This window comes from Loxodonta africana, chromosome 8 (assembly GCF_030014295.1).
Source record: "Loxodonta africana isolate mLoxAfr1 chromosome 8, mLoxAfr1.hap2, whole genome shotgun sequence".
NCBI lineage: Eukaryota > Metazoa > Chordata > Mammalia > Proboscidea > Elephantidae > Loxodonta > Loxodonta africana.
Window position 1 is genome coordinate 65,781,674 of NC_087349.1, and position 15,668 is coordinate 65,797,341.

Genomic DNA, 15,668 nt, shown 5'->3' on the forward strand with positions numbered 1-15,668 from the left:
TTTATGAAAATGGACTTAATATGATTAATATCTTTTCAAGCTACTTTTTTTTTCTGAATTGATGAGAAAATACTTCTGACTTTTATGCACTGTGGAGTAGTCATTTAAATGAAAAGAAAACCCTAATATCTACTTTTGTGAAAATCAAATTAATATGTGTATAGTAATTTGCAATCGTCAGTGGAATTCATATATTCTCATTTGGCTGATAAATGGTCTATGAATACAAACCTTCTGAAACAAGAACCAGTTTGTATAATTAATCATCTTTATGATTCTTCCGTGGGTTCCAACTGTCATCTTCAATAGCAGTTTGGATTCTGAAGCAGTTGTTAATTATAGTGTTAATTTTTTTATGGCTAAAAAAATTGTGTTTAGTTTCAGATTTTCAAAACTGCTAAATTTGTCTTGAGAAATTGCTGCTTAGAACAGTAGCCTCAAATGACAGCTTAGTCCAGCCGGGTGTGAAGCTGCTCCAGTCATCTGTGATCTAGATTAATACTTTCCTGTATAGAAATGGAAAGTTATTTGTTTCTTACATGTGTATGTGTGCTTCTATTTGTATATCTAAAATATAATATGCAATCAAATATCTGCATGTTTCTGTGTAAATATTTATGTACCACGGAGGTTGGACTTGCAAAATGAGGAAGTGAATGAATCATTATATTCCAATTTCCAGGAAGGTTTGCATGAATTTTTGAGAATGTCAACTATCAGAAACTCTTTTAAATTTTAAAAAATGAATTATTTATCATTTAGGGAATATCAAAGCTTAATATTGTAGAAGGAAGATTTGTACTCTTATATTGGTATATAAAACTGATAAGTGGTCAATGTCTAAGTTCTCTTAATGGCCAGCAAGTATTTTCTCAACATTTAGATTAAATATTTGATTTTTTTTTTTGTCTCAGCATTAAGGGCCTTTTGGTAGAAAGTAAATACCTCTTATTATTATAAAGACTAGCCATCTTTTTGACTTAGAGGAAAAAAAAAAAAAAAAAAACAGGTTAGCCACCCTCCTTTGGGTGATAAAAACACATACGTTTCAAATCCCTGATTATATTTTTACGGTAGGGTTTTTCTTTGGAAAAATTCTTCAGAAAGCTATGCCCACAGAAACATACATCAAGTGGATACTTGACAATTATTCTGTTTGAACAGAGTAACCTTGTCTAGCACAGTGGCTGGCACATACTAGATGCTCAATAAATACTTGATGAGTGAATGAACGATTCACGTGTGAAAGTTGGGGAGTTAGTTGAAAAGTTTGATTGTGCAAAGCGTTCAGAATACAGCCTCTAAGTTAGCTGTAGATTGATGAGGGGGAAAAAATCCATTTATATATTTGCATGGACAAGGATATTTAGAAAATATACTTAGAAAAGATTGCTTATCTTTCCTCCCCAATCTCTATCCCAGTCCCCCTCCTCTCTTGTGCTTTTAAAACTGAGCAGTTGGCCACTAGTGTAATGAAAGTATAACAGTTGATTCAAATAGTTGTCAAACCACTGGAAAAATGCTTCCTTTTCATTGTGCTTTTTTTGGACACTATAGATATGGTAAATCATGAACTGCATTATAAAAATACCTCTTTTATGCCCAAACATTCAGTAGGAGGGAATGACATTTCTTTTATTACCTTGATAAATGTTTTTAAGGTGTTTAGCAATAAGTTTTCTTTCTTGTCAAAACTGCTTGGATGCAATGGTTGCTAGAAATTTACTAGAAAACCTATAGTTAATAATATCAGAAAAGAAGGGATGTATGTTTAGCCAGCTAATATGACAGATCACCCTGAGTAGCTCATGCTTTTCCTTTTTCCTATCATTTTCTTGAGCTTTTGTGTTATGGAAAAAGAGTGGTAATTTAAGTTGAAAAGTTTATTTTCCACTATTGCCCATCAGCCAATGGTTTTTTTTTTTTTTTTTTTTAGCATTTTCTCCATCTTTTAGGCAGAGAAATTGAGTGTTCCAATAAGAGAAAAATAACACTGAAAAGATTTCTGAAGAAAGGAGAATGATAAGATTTTAATGCATGTATGAGCAAAGTCGTCTTTAGGCCTTAGAGAATTAACTCTTTCGTCTTCATTTATTTGGTCGCCCCCCCCCCCCCCACCACACAGACACAGGTTAAAACTTCAGAATTTTGCCGTGGTTCTTATAATGTTGTTGAAATTTAACATGGAGTAATTTTTCATTTTCAAATGTTCATTTCCTAAGAACAATGTTTAAAATAAATTATTTCTTCCCTTCTATATTTGCTGACTTGTTAAAATTGATACAGACCCATATTACTATTTACTTTGGAATTTTATGTCCCCCATTTATTTCATTTTTTAATTAGGTGGTAATTGATTTTTTAGAAAGTGTTGTTCTCAGAAGTATGCTATAAAAGTAAACCAGTCACTTAACCATATGGAGAAGAGACCTTTGGCAGAAAGGTGTCAAGCTGCGTGGGTGGATGAGGGTTCCCTTCGGTGGGATTTTCAGATGAAAAGAAATTTGTTCTTTCTTAAGCAAAACTTGTCAAATACCATCAGATACTATAGGTTAGAATGCTGCTAAATTTCACAGAAACGTTAACTGATTGACTGGTAATAGCAGGCTCTAGAGAACCGAGACTAATGTAACTTCTACTTTCTACTTCTCTGAAACTGCTCTAAATACTAAGTTACCACACAGTATATCTTTTTGTGGTAGAGTGCTGTAGTGTATTTACGCCCTCCGTATACTTCATTCTGGCTTAGAATGCTGGTCGGTGGTTTCATCCATTGTTAGCAGTGATGCTAGACTCTCCAGAGAGTTAAGTACAGTGGAGCTGTATTTATTTGAAGCGGGTATGCTTGGTCGTTCCCGTGGCTGTTTCATTGCTTATTACCTCCCACTTTGCTTCCATCTGTGTGTGTGGCAAAGGGAATTGTCCTAAAAAATATAGACTTCCTCAACACAAATGTGGATTTGTATACCAGTAAGCCCACAATCTCATGAATATGGGTGCCATTAATAATTGTAGTTTTTAAAATGCTTTTAGAGCTTAAAGGGGTTGGCCAGTCTTTCTTTGGAAACCAACATACACTTCTACTATTTCGGCAAATGCATTCAAACAATTGATGCATATTCAAGTGAAAATTTACAAGACATCTTTTTAACAGAAAACTTTAATTTTTAAGTTAATAGAGGAGATGAATATCGTATATCTGTTTGGAATCAATGGTTAGCATAATAGTCCCACAGACTCTTTTTTTAGTGACTCCATTTAATTGAAAGATTACAAAGATGCTGATGAACCACACACCCATGGAATATTTATCCCAAAACCTAGAGTCCTACTCCTTTTAATTCGTTTGCCATGCTTAATGTATCTGAGAAACCAAACTGAAATTACTACTTTCATAATGTGTTTTTCAACCAGGTTTTTTTTTTTTTTTTAATTAACCTATTTTTACACTAAGTAATGTCAGAGACAGGTATTTTTACCATAAAAAAAGTATATGTATCATATTGGGCTGGTCAGAGTTACTGCAGATAAGGCAGTTATTTAAAATCAGCTGCCAGGTACTATAAACCCTTTAAAATTACTAACAAATGAGGGAGGCTTGACTGAGGGCTGTTCAGAATGGTTAGCCATGTGCTTATGAAGAGGGACACATGAATGATATTTGTATGTTTAACCCTGGTTATAAAAAACCATTTGATTTTTATAACAGCATGTTTAGTGGTTACAAAGCCTTACAACTGGAGGTAACAATGTCAGATCCCAGTGCAGGAAGTGCCATAATAGGGAAATAGCTAGATAAAGCTGTGTTGGTCATATGTGAAAAAGAAAAAAAAAAAGATGTGTATGTCAGCAGTGTGTGTGTGTGCATGTCTTATAAGGAACAATTAGGTTTAAAAAAATTTTTTTAAAGAAGCAATAAAAATACTCTGAGAATTTTTCTGAGATCTGAAAGAACTCTTTCCTCCCACCCAGCCCATCAAAGTTAGCTATTTTAAAAACTTAAGAAACAATTCGTGTGAGTGTTTAAGAAATCAAATGTGGTCAACTATAAGGTAAACTAAAAAAAAAAAAAAAAAGCAGCTTTATATAGGTAAAAAGAAGAAAATGGAAGAAAAGGGGAAAGGAAACAAGAAAATGAGGGAAAAAAATTAGAGGAGAGGGGATCAGCATTAAGAAGGAAAAATAGAAAAACAACATCATTATTCAGGGTTTATAATGTGCCAAGCACAGTGCTAAGCTCATTATATTTCTCTGACTTAATATTCACAGCAGTCCTAGGAGATGTGTCTTAAAATTCCTTTCTCACAAATGGGGGAGTGAAGATCATAGAGGCTAAGACTATAAATTTCCTAAGAACACACAGCAAACAAGTGGCAGAGTTGGGACTGAACCCCTGATCTGACTGATAACCGAAGAGGAAAAAGTCAACTCTGGCCCCCATTCTCCATATCTAACTATTCCGCAATCTGTGCCACACAGGTAGTCTGGGCCAGATACTCAATGGTTAGACTGATGGCTGATTTTGGGGCGTGGTAAGGCAGGGTACAGAGGCACATACCGGTTCACTCAGGCGAAGGGGGCAAATTCATGGCCCGGCCTGGCCTCGGGAGTGGGCTTTTGTTTTTTTTCTATGTTGCCGGTGGTGGAAGTGGGCGTGATTGAACTCAGTTACAGTTTTACATTTGCACTTTTGCTTTTTTTTGTTTTTGATCTTTTGTCTCTCAAGAACCTTAGTAGTTTAGAAACAATCTTTAAACTCTCCTAGCAGGTGATTCAAAACACATTACCAGTCTGCCTTGATATGCTGGCGTTTCTTCAAGGGTTGAGGCCTCCCGATTGCCCCACAGAGGTGTGAAAGCCTGTGGTCTTTGGCAAACCGTTCAGCTCCCAGTACTCAGCTTCCTATCTGTTACAGAGAGGACTACCCCTTGTTCTGTGACATCCTACAGAGCATTCAGCAGAATTAACTCTATAAAATATTTTTTAAAAAACACAAAAATCCTGTAGAATGGATATGTATGCCACATATACATCTTTAGGAACGTGTTCACTTAAAGTGACAATTTAAAGAAAAAGAATGCATGACCAGTCCATGAAGAACTCGTAGTACTTTCTTCACTTAGATTACCTTTCTCATCTTCACATCTCTGTTGATAAACGGGTCAGACATCATCGTCTCCATTTTACAGTTGAGGCGATGAGAGGTTAAGTGCCTGACCATTGCCAGTGACCAAAATGAGCCCAGGACTTAAGTCTCCTGTCCAAATCTGAAGTTCGTTTTACCTCCTCTTATGACCAAATTGCTACCTCGGTAACTGTCTTTGGCCTTAGTTCCCTCAGCTATAAAAATAAGGTCATATCAGGTCTATAAAAGATGATCCCTTCCAGAGCTCAGATTTTATTATCTCAGGAACAATTGCCCAAGCGAGTGCTTTGGGCATAAAAATGCTTTATCAATTTAACAAAAAAAAAAAAAATTAGAAAACAATCATCTACCTGGAGTGGACTGGCTATTGATGAACTCTGTATATGAAGTAGTAGGAGAATCTGAATCATCCCTGATCTGTGACTTGGCCTTCAGTGGATGAATTGGGAGGCAGAAAATGTTTCCAAATCAGCTTTGATTCAGCACAAATACGGGACAATTTTCATGAGTCCTTCTTCATGGTGTTCCTTTAATTTAACTATGTTAACTTAGTTGAACTTACTCATTACCATTAGAAACTTCTGAATATTTTTCCTATCACAAATGTCAATTGCCTAGAAATTATTCTAAATCATTATTTTCAGGGAAAAAAAAATCCATGTCAGTGCTCCAGATTTAGCTTTGATACCTTACCAAAAACTTAAAAAGATGCTGAAGCAATGTGATTAAAGTACCATTTGCTCCTCTGCTACTTGCTTAACACACAGCATATTCCAGCAAATGTTGCAGTTGTCATTGTAAGAAAGTAAATTTTAGGCTACTCATTTTTTGAACATCAGTGAACTTAAAAAAACAAACACACAAAAAAACAATACCCACACATTTGCCCTTAGAAAATACATCAATTTTAATCTAAATTTCATAGTCTTCTTATGCCAAAATGGTTGACTGCTTGCTATATCTTTAACCCCTAACCCAGTGCCTGGAATATAATTGGTGCCCAGCCAGTCCTGATTAAATGAGTATTGAATAAATGTATATGCTAGATAAAAGAACATGAGAGCAGTCTTATCCTTTAACTATGAAACTTGAACAAAGGTTTTCCCAATTAAGTAATTGAGGTTTACTGGACTAGAAGTCTCCTGGAGAAAGTCTCAGATGCATTTATGCTCCTTAGCCACATTTCTAGTCATTTCTGATCAGAGAGTTTCAGGTGAGAAGAGCCTTGGACTGTCGCATGTGAGAAGAACAGTTTTGTCCATGTAGATCCTGTTATTAGCAGTAGGCATCAGCTATAAAAAAAAAAAAAAAAAAAATAGAGTACAGTAAAATAAAAAGAGTGGTCTTCTTATTTGTAAGGAAAACTATTTGGCCTTACCTACAAGTAATTCAGATGTCAAAAACTATTACTTTGGGTGTGGAAACAGGCTGTGAATACACATTCACACATTCAAGCTAAGATTATACTTCAAGTGCTTCCTGATGGTGATATTTAGTTCTAAAAATGGGGCAGTCTGCAGTTCACCTTCTAAATCTAATGTCACAATCATCTAATCATCTTGGGTTATTTTTACAGTCAACGAGATGAAAAAGTCTTAATAGGATGAGGTGGGTAAATTTATTCTAAGATTCTAGAAGCATTTGTGTTTTCCTCATGTTCTACTCTAGAACCAAAGCAAATTAATTAAAAAAAAAAATTGCTGTCAAGTTGATTCCAACTCATAGCAACCCTATAGGACAGAGTAGAACTGTCCCCATAGAGTTTCCAAGGAGTGCCTGGTGGATTCAAACTGCAGACCTGTTTAGTTAGCAGCCCTAGCCCTTAACCACTACGCCACCAGGGTTTCAAAAATAATATTTACGATATTCTAGAGAGGAAAATACTTGGCAAAAAAAAATTTTACAAACCAAGCTTCTAATATTTTCCCAACCTAAATAGAACTTTAGAAGATCAAAAAGGGGTGATGATATGTTAGAATAGTGTAAAACCTTTTCTGAGGAAGAATCTGCATTTTTAAGGGTAAGTGTTGGCCTTACATAGAAGCCCTGGTGGTACAGTGGTATAAGCACTTGGCTGCTAACCAAAAGATCGGCAGTTCCAACCCAGTAGCGTCTCCTCTGGAGAAAGATGTGGTGGTCTGCTTCCATAAAGGCTTACAGCCTCGGAAACCCTGCAGGCCATCTCCTGTAGTGTCACTATGAGTCGGCATCTATGGCAGTGGGTATGGTTTGGTGTCAGTTAGTCTTACAGTACTGTTATTCACACACCCATAGAAGAGGTCATTGTGGGGTTATTTTGTTTATCAGACACATTTAAATTTGATAAAATTCACTTTTGAAAAGTTAGGTGTGCCATTTTATATATTACAAACGATATTCAATTCTGTCTCAAACTCTATTTTGGCATATTCAAAGCTTAATGTTACATGATCTTTACTAGAATTGTTTCTTCACAGTCTTGCCATTATTACTACATGAAACTATGTAAACGCATTTACCTATTTCCTCATTTTAGTTTATTTTTTCTATATATCAATAAAACAGTAAATAACCAAAAACCAAGCCCATTGCCATCAAATTGATTCTGATGCAGAGCAGCTCCACGTGTTTCAGAGTAGAACTGCATTCCATAAGGTTTTCCGTGGCAGTAATAAGGAGCCCTGGTGGTGCAATGGTTAAGCCCTTGGCTGCTAATGGAAAGGTAGGCAGTTCGAACTCACCAGCTGCTCAGTGGGAGAAAAGACCTAGCAGTCTGCTCTGGTAAAGATTATAAAACCCTATGAGGCAGTTCTGCTGTGCCATATAAGGTCGATATGAGTTGGAATCAGTTCCATGGCACACAACAACAACAATCTTATGGAAGTAGATTGCCAGGCCTTTCTTCCACAGTACCACTGGGTAGATTTGAACCACCAACCTTTGGTTAGTAGTCAAGCACAAACTATTTCTGCCACCAGGGAAGCCTATAAAACATTACTGAGTATTGTAATTAACTTAAGTTTGTACCACTTTGACCAATAATATAGCTTTATGTTTGAGAGCCAAACTCAGCTCTTTATAACCAATATATTATGTGTTATTGTTAACACCTGACTTTTTCCAGTATCTAAAGTTATACAAAGTTATAGGGTGCTTTAGTTTGAGTCTTACCTTATATAAGAAAAAGATAATAGTGTTATATCCGTAAGTTATAAGGGTGGTATCATGATTGGGCTTTTGTAATTTTACTTGGGTCTCTTCCTGGGCTTCTGTTGTGTGTACTTTTTGGATGGACTTGTCAGAGCTCAGAGGAGGAAGCCAGTCGTTTGCTGCTTTATGCTTTTTGTCAGCTCTTTTGTATCTTTGGGGGCCTCATTTCCCAAGTGCAGTATTTTCTAAGATTGAAGAGAAAAGTGAAGAATAGTGGAGTATCAGAAAAGAGCTCAAAGTAGGGAAAGTGAATTGAGCAAAGCGGTAACAGCATCATCCGATACTATTGAGAACTTGTGTCGTTGCCTAAAAAGATACTTGGATTCATTTCAATAACTAGGGAAATATTTAACCACTGAAAAACTCATTCAGATGACTAAATGAGAATTCTTATGGGTACTAACCAAAAAAAAAAAAAACCCTTTGCCATCCAGTCATTTCCGACTCGTAGCGGCCCTCTAGGACAGAGTATAACTGCCTCATAGGGTTTCCAAGGAGCGGCTGGTGGGTTCAAACTGCCGACGTTTTGGCTAGCAGCCAAACTCTTAGCCACTGTGCCACTGGTACTGTTTCCCAAAACAAGTCTAAGAAGTTACTTCCCCCATCTGTACACCATTTCCAGAATTACATTCTTGAAACATTTAACTTTAGTCACTATGAGTTGGAATTAACTTGGCAGCAATGAGTTTGGGGAGCCCTGGTGACACAGTGACAAAGTGCTTACCACTAACCAAAAAGGTCAGCAGTTTGAACCCAGCAGCTGCTCTGCGGGAGAAAGATGTAGCTTATAGGGCAGTTCTGGAAACCCCGGTGGCTTAGTGGTTAAGAGATACAGCTGCTAACCAAAAGGTCAACAGTTGGAATCCACCAGGCTCTCCTTGGAAACTCTATGGGGCAATTCTACTCTGTCCTGTAGGGTCGCTATGAGTCAGAATCGACTTGACAGCAATATGTTTGTTTGGTTTTGGTTACTAGAACACTAGTCTGTGCGTTTACTTTGTAGAATGACAATGCCACCCTCCAATAACCAGTCTTGGACAGATAGTATCTGGCAATATTATGCCTTGTAATGGAAACCCTGCAGGTGTAGTGGTTAAGTGCTATGGCTGCTAACCAAAGGGGCAGCAGTTCAAATCCACCAGGCGCTCTTTGGAAACTCTATGGGGCAGTTCTACTCTGTCCCATAGCGTCGCTATGAGCCGGAATCGACTCGATGGTACTGGGTTTGGTTTTGGTTTAATACAAATTTAAAGTTCTAGCCATTTGGCTCTGAGTAGTGGGTAATTTTCCAGCTGTAGAATTGTTAACAAAGCTTAGATTTATTTGCTTTATATTTTTATTTTTAAAAATGTATATTGATTGGGATGAATGTGGTTCTTAATATTTATGGACTATGTGAATAGCGTTTGTATCACTAGTACCTATAGATGGATTTCACCATCTTATAGGGTAATCCTTCCAGAAAATACCTCTCAAGTCTACACTGATTTTGTTCTGTGTGAAAACCGTTCAGACTTCTACTCAGTTATGTATCTCACCTTCAAATAATTCTCTTTTCTATTCCAAACACTTGCATAATATCTTTAAACAATTCATTTTTAGATGCTACATGAAGAAATCATTTAAAAACCGCTAATGAAAATTCATACAGGTAATTCATATTGGGAGTGGGGTTGATTTCCTCCTCATTGAATTATGCACAAAAGAAGATATTATTTGGGATATTTTATAAATCCTTTTTTTTGGCAAATGAGTATGCCATACCGGCTAAGGATGCAAATACCAGAACCAGGTTACACAGGCACTGACGTTTGCTAGTTGTGCCACTTTTGTAAGATTATTTAATCTTTCTATGTATCAATTGTTTCTTCTGTAAGATGGAAATAGTAATATTACTTTATATAGGACTTTTGTGGGATGAATTAATACATGTAAAGTATTTAGAACAGAACCCTTGGTGTTAGCTACTGCTATGATTATTCATAGGTACCAGCGTAAAAGATCTTGCTGAAAAGGCCCAATTATTATCTCAAATTAGTAAGATTTCTTTGCAGATGTAAAGTATACACTTGCCGTGTATATGGGCGCATTAACAACACTTTAGATAAACACTTTAGAATCAATAGCCTTGACTAGAAAGAAAAATAACAAGAGTTATTTCAGAATCCTTAAGTCAATGTTGCAGTTTTTACTTGCTGTGTTCATTTTCAAGTCTGGCCTTAGGAATTTTCCTTACTAAGAGCACTTTAACATGGCTGCTAATAATTAGGTAGTTTACACATAAGTGGTAAAAGTTTTGTAAATTCCATCAGTGACTTCGCTTCCGAAAGCCACACTGGTCTGTTCTCTTATGTTGTTAGTTTAAGAGCAACACTTCTGGGGACCTAGCTGATTCAAGGAAGAAGAGTATCTTGTTTATAGTCCAAGTCTCCTTTGTGAGGAGCATGCAGGCTTTCAGATGTGAAAGATACTATCCTGTTCACCATGGAGCCCTGGTGGCATGGTGGTTAAGAGCTTTGCAGCTAACCAAAAGGTTGTCAGTTCGAATCCACCAGCCGCTCCTTGGAAACTCTATGGGGAAGTTCTACTCTGTCTCATAGGGCTGCTGTGAGTCACATTCTACTTGACGGCAGTGGGTTTGGTTTTATTCATCACCTCTCTATTGATTTGCTTTGCAGCTTGCAGTTCCCCACACCGATGAGTGGACCCGATTCGCCAGGACCCTCATGGAGATTCGCGCTAACAGAGCCGATAGCGAGGAGGAAGGCACCGTTGAGTTAGCTGCCTAGAGAAAACCAGCCGCCACTGCTCCAGTCCGCTGGTTCCCAGCCCTGGAGCCCAGCATTCACAGTCCTCTCATCTGCTTGTATTCAGTGTCCATTCAGTATCAGTACTGCCATGACATTTTGGGTGCCACGTGGTGCCAGCCTTGCTCCAAGTGTTCCAAATCTATCCCGCTGTGCTCTCCACCTGAAACTCGCCAGAACATTTCTATCTTTTCTGTCTCAAAAATGGGAGGGGGGGCCTTTATGGGTTTAATTGTTGCCTTTTAACTACTTACTAGCTGCATTTAATAGCTGGAAACCTCTGGTTAACTTTGTGCTTACATGCACTTATGGCATAGTCCTATTAAATCCATATGAAGCCAGATATGATTAGGTGCAGATGTGGTGTGCTTCGTGATATGGGACAGGGCCAAAGACTTGAGATGTGGTGTTTCACATGGTGACTCACATTATGAACGGATTTACTATAAGAACGTTGCTGCTCCTTATTTATTGTGGTGTGCTGCATGGAATGTATTTATTTGAAAGCATTAAAATAAACGATCCTAGAGCATGTGCATAATGAGAGGACCGCATTGTCTCTCTGCTGCAGTTGAGGTTACATTAAGTTCCAAATAACAATTACAGTATGCCAGTTCCACTGAGGACATGAAATCTTTAAAGGTCTGCTGCCGTGAAAGGAAGGATTTTTAATGCCTATTATTTCTAGGTACTTTAACAATATTTCAAATATAGTTGACAATTGATACTTGTCATTCAAGCAAATACAGTCCGACAAAAGTCTGTGGTTCCTAAATATAACACTCATATTGCCAATAAAGTGTTCCAAACCAGGCCTGCGCCAGGGTGGGTAAATCCTTTGCCTGGGGAAAGCCTGACTCAGAATTCCGCTGAGATGGGGGCAGGGGAGATACATTATGACTATACTAAAAAAGGAGTTGCTGTTGAGCCTACTCTGATCCATGGAGAACCCAGGTGTGTCAGAGCAGAACTATGTTCCATAGGGTTTTCGATGGCTGATTTTTTGTACGTAGATCCCCAGAGCTTTCGTCCGAGGCACCTCTGAGCAGACTCAAACCACCAGCCTTGTGGTTAGCAGCTGAGCACATTAATCCCAGGGAATCTACAGCCATGTTCAAGATTGACAATGAATTTATAGGCATCCGGCCTGGCTAGACTTAAACCAAGACTCCAAGTTTTATTTTTATGTGGAAACATACATGGTTCTTTGGAACGCTCTCTCTTGTCTCCTTCACCAGAGCCGCCTTTGCCCAAAAACTATATCAAACACTGGCGTAAGAAAAACAGCTTAAGATGAACAAATACCAAATGTTCTACCCATTTCATTTTTTTATTCACACCAGAAAAATGATGTTTATTACTATTGGACTAAAAAATATGTCTATAAACAACTTTAATAATCTATTTCAAGTGGTCATTTCATGCCTAGAGAGAATTAAAATAAATAGTGGTTGAGTCATGAAAAATACTTGAAGGCAGGCTTTTGGCTTTTTAGGAAAGGAATTTCTTTTGGTGCTTCGTTGATAGGGACATCCTTGAACTATAAGATTCCTTTTATTTTAAAAATAGTGATACAGTTTTTGCCCAGTAGTATCTAGATATTGAAATTCTTTGTAAGCAGAGATTTAAAATTTTAAAGATAAAAAGTTAAGAGTCTGAAATAGGTTTAAAAGCAATCCTTGTTTCACAGGAGTACCCAGAGTACATATTCTTCAACAAGTCTATTAAGAATGAGCTTGAGAAAGTCGTAAGCATCGCTAGAAAGTTTCATGGCTTCCTCTGCAAGGCTGGGATGATGGTAGGGAAGGCAATCACAGAGCAGGGCTTGTTAATATCTATGGGGATGATGAGACCCCGGAGTAATTGTGGGTAGGTGATGGCACTTTCCTGCCAGAAACCAGGAGGCCACAATTACTATAACGGTCAGCTACGTTAGAAGGGCAGCCAAGGAGGGTTTAACCATAGGAAGTTATAGAAATGCTTAGTAGAATGTGGCATCATTCGAGGCAAAATAGAAAAAAAAACCCAAGAAGGGTGTTGCTTAACATCTATAACTAAAACATGAAGGCAGGAATGGAGGAGCAGGAGAATGAAGGCAGTTATCCCAATAAAAAGTCATGGTCCTTTCCTCACTACCCAGACCTGATCCAATTTTCAGATCCAGAACCCATTGACTGAAGACGTGACTGGGTCCATAAGAGGAAGGATACCATGGAAAATATATATTGTGATGATTTCCCTCAGTCGTTCCCCAAAAGAATTTATGCCCATTTATTCAGGTGAGCATACAAGGTAGAATATGAGAAAATCCAAACACTTGGAGGACTATAGGATACAGGTTCTGAGTTCCCCCGATTGAAACCTAAAGTTTCCCTCATAGTCCCCCTGTTAGAGTGAGGGCTAATGGTAACCAGGTAATATAATGGTGTCCTTACTAAAGTCTACAGTCACAGTGAGCTCATTGGGACATGGAACAACACAGTGGTCTTATCTCCAATCACGGAGTGTTCAATTAGAATTGATGTAATTGGCATTGGTTTGCTGGCCTGTAGAGTAAAAACTATCATAATAAAAATAGGGAAGGCCAAATAGAAATCTCTGAAACCGCCTGTTAGTTACCAAGTGCTGCTGTACAAGAAATATCCCAAGTGGAAAACCCACTGCCGTCGAGTTGGTTCTGACTCATAGCAACCCTATAGTGGGGGCTTTCAAAAACAAATTTATTTTCTCACAATTTAGGAGGCTAGAAGTTCTGAATTCAGGCCACTGGCTTAGTCCGCTGTGCCCAGTTTGGGAGGAAATCCTTGCCTCAGCTTTTCCGGCATTCTTCTCAGCGTTCCTTGCTTCCTTGGCGATCTTCATGTGGCATCTGCCTTTCCTCCATTTGTACTTTCTTGCTTCTGTGCCTAATTTTCTCTTTTTATATCTCAAGAGTGATTAGGTTCAAGCCATGCCCTGCATTGATATGGCCTCATTAACAGAACAAAGAATACCCTATTCCCAAATGGGGTTACGTCCACATGTATAAGGGTTAAGATTCCAACACATATTTTGGGGGGATACAATTCAACCCATAACACTGCCCAACCCCACCTCCCCTTGCCCACATAGTAAATCAAAACAGTATCACATCCTGGGTAGGGCTGTGGGATGGCACAGATTAGTGCCACCATCAAGAGCCTAAATGATACAGAGTGGTGGTCCTTACAATATCTTCATCTAATACACCAGTCTGGCCCCTTATAACCTAAATGGATCTTGGAGACTAGCTGAAGAGACTGCAAACACAACCAAGAGGAGCTCTAATTGACGCTGTTGTATCAAGATGTGGGAGCAGAAAGCCTCAGGTATATGGTATGCAGCCACTGATTTGACAAATGCATTATTTTCCTTTCCACATTACAGAAGAATGTCAGAAACAGTTTGCATTCACCTAGGAGGAACAACACTACTCATTTTCAGTTTTGTCTCAGAGCTCTCTTGTGCTTTATCATACTCCTAAGAGGTCTGGACAGCCTGAGCATCCCACAAAATATTACGCTGATTCATTACATCAATGGCATTACCTGATTGAGCAAGATAAGCATGTTAACTAGTGCACTGGAAGTCTTAGTAAGATATATGCACTACAGAAGGTGGGAGATAAATATATGAAGATGTGGTAACCTGCTACTTCATTAGAGTTTTTAGAAATCCAGTGGTTAGAAACATGCCAAGATATCCCTTTCAAAGGAAAAGACAAATTACCAAAGCTTGATGCCCCAGCAGAGAGAAAGAAGCATAGCACTTGGTAGGTCTCTCTAGGTTCTGAAGGCAATAAATTCCACATCTAGGAGTACTGTTCTGATCTGTATAGTAGGTGGCATGCAAGGCTTTTAGTGGTACACAGAACAGGAAAGGATTTTGCAGCAGGTCCAAACTGCAGTACAAGAGGCTTGGCCATACAACCAACAGATGCTGTGGTTTTGGAGATGTCAACAGTGGGAAAAGATGTGGTATAGATGATTTCCCATTACAATACTAGTCCATGGAATTCTGGAGGAAGGGCATGCCTTCTATAGGAAAGAATTACATGCCTTTTGAGAAAGGTCTCCTGGCATGTTACTAGATCCTTGTAGAGATGGAGCTCTTCATCATGGAATATGAAGTGATCATGCATCAAAAGAGCCCATCATGTATTGGGTACTGTCAACTCCGCTAAGTCAAAAAGTTGGACAGACTCAGGAGAAATCCCTTATAAAATGGAAATTGTATATCTGGAATTGAGCCTGAGCAGGACCAGGGGAAAAGAACAAGTTGCATGAGCCAGTAACCTAGAAGCCCTGCATCATCCTGCAGAATTGCATGAATACCCCTCCCCCAAGCTTGCAACTATGGTTGTATGGAGGAGGGAGGGTCTTGTGTGACTTGTGTGACCAGCTAAAAGAGGAGGAAAAAGTCACAACCAGGCTTACAGGTGGGTTGGCTCAGTACGTAGGTGGAAATTGAAAATGGTTGTCACCTGTATTATAGTCACATTCAGGGGT

General features: G+C 38.3%; 1 protein-coding gene across 1 annotated transcript in view; it reads left to right on the forward strand.

Moving 5' to 3' along the window:
• The window catches only part of DYNC1I1 (dynein cytoplasmic 1 intermediate chain 1), a 130,833-nt gene extending 118,924 nt beyond the window's left edge, over window positions 1-11,909 (forward strand). Inside the window, exon 12 of the mRNA XM_064290407.1 lies at window positions 11,014-11,909. Coding sequence (XP_064146477.1) covers window positions 11,014-11,124 — 111 coding nt within the window. The 3' untranslated portion in view covers window positions 11,125-11,909. The remainder of the gene's footprint in view (window positions 1-11,013) is intronic.
• The last annotated feature ends 3,759 nt before the right edge of the window (window positions 11,910-15,668 follow it).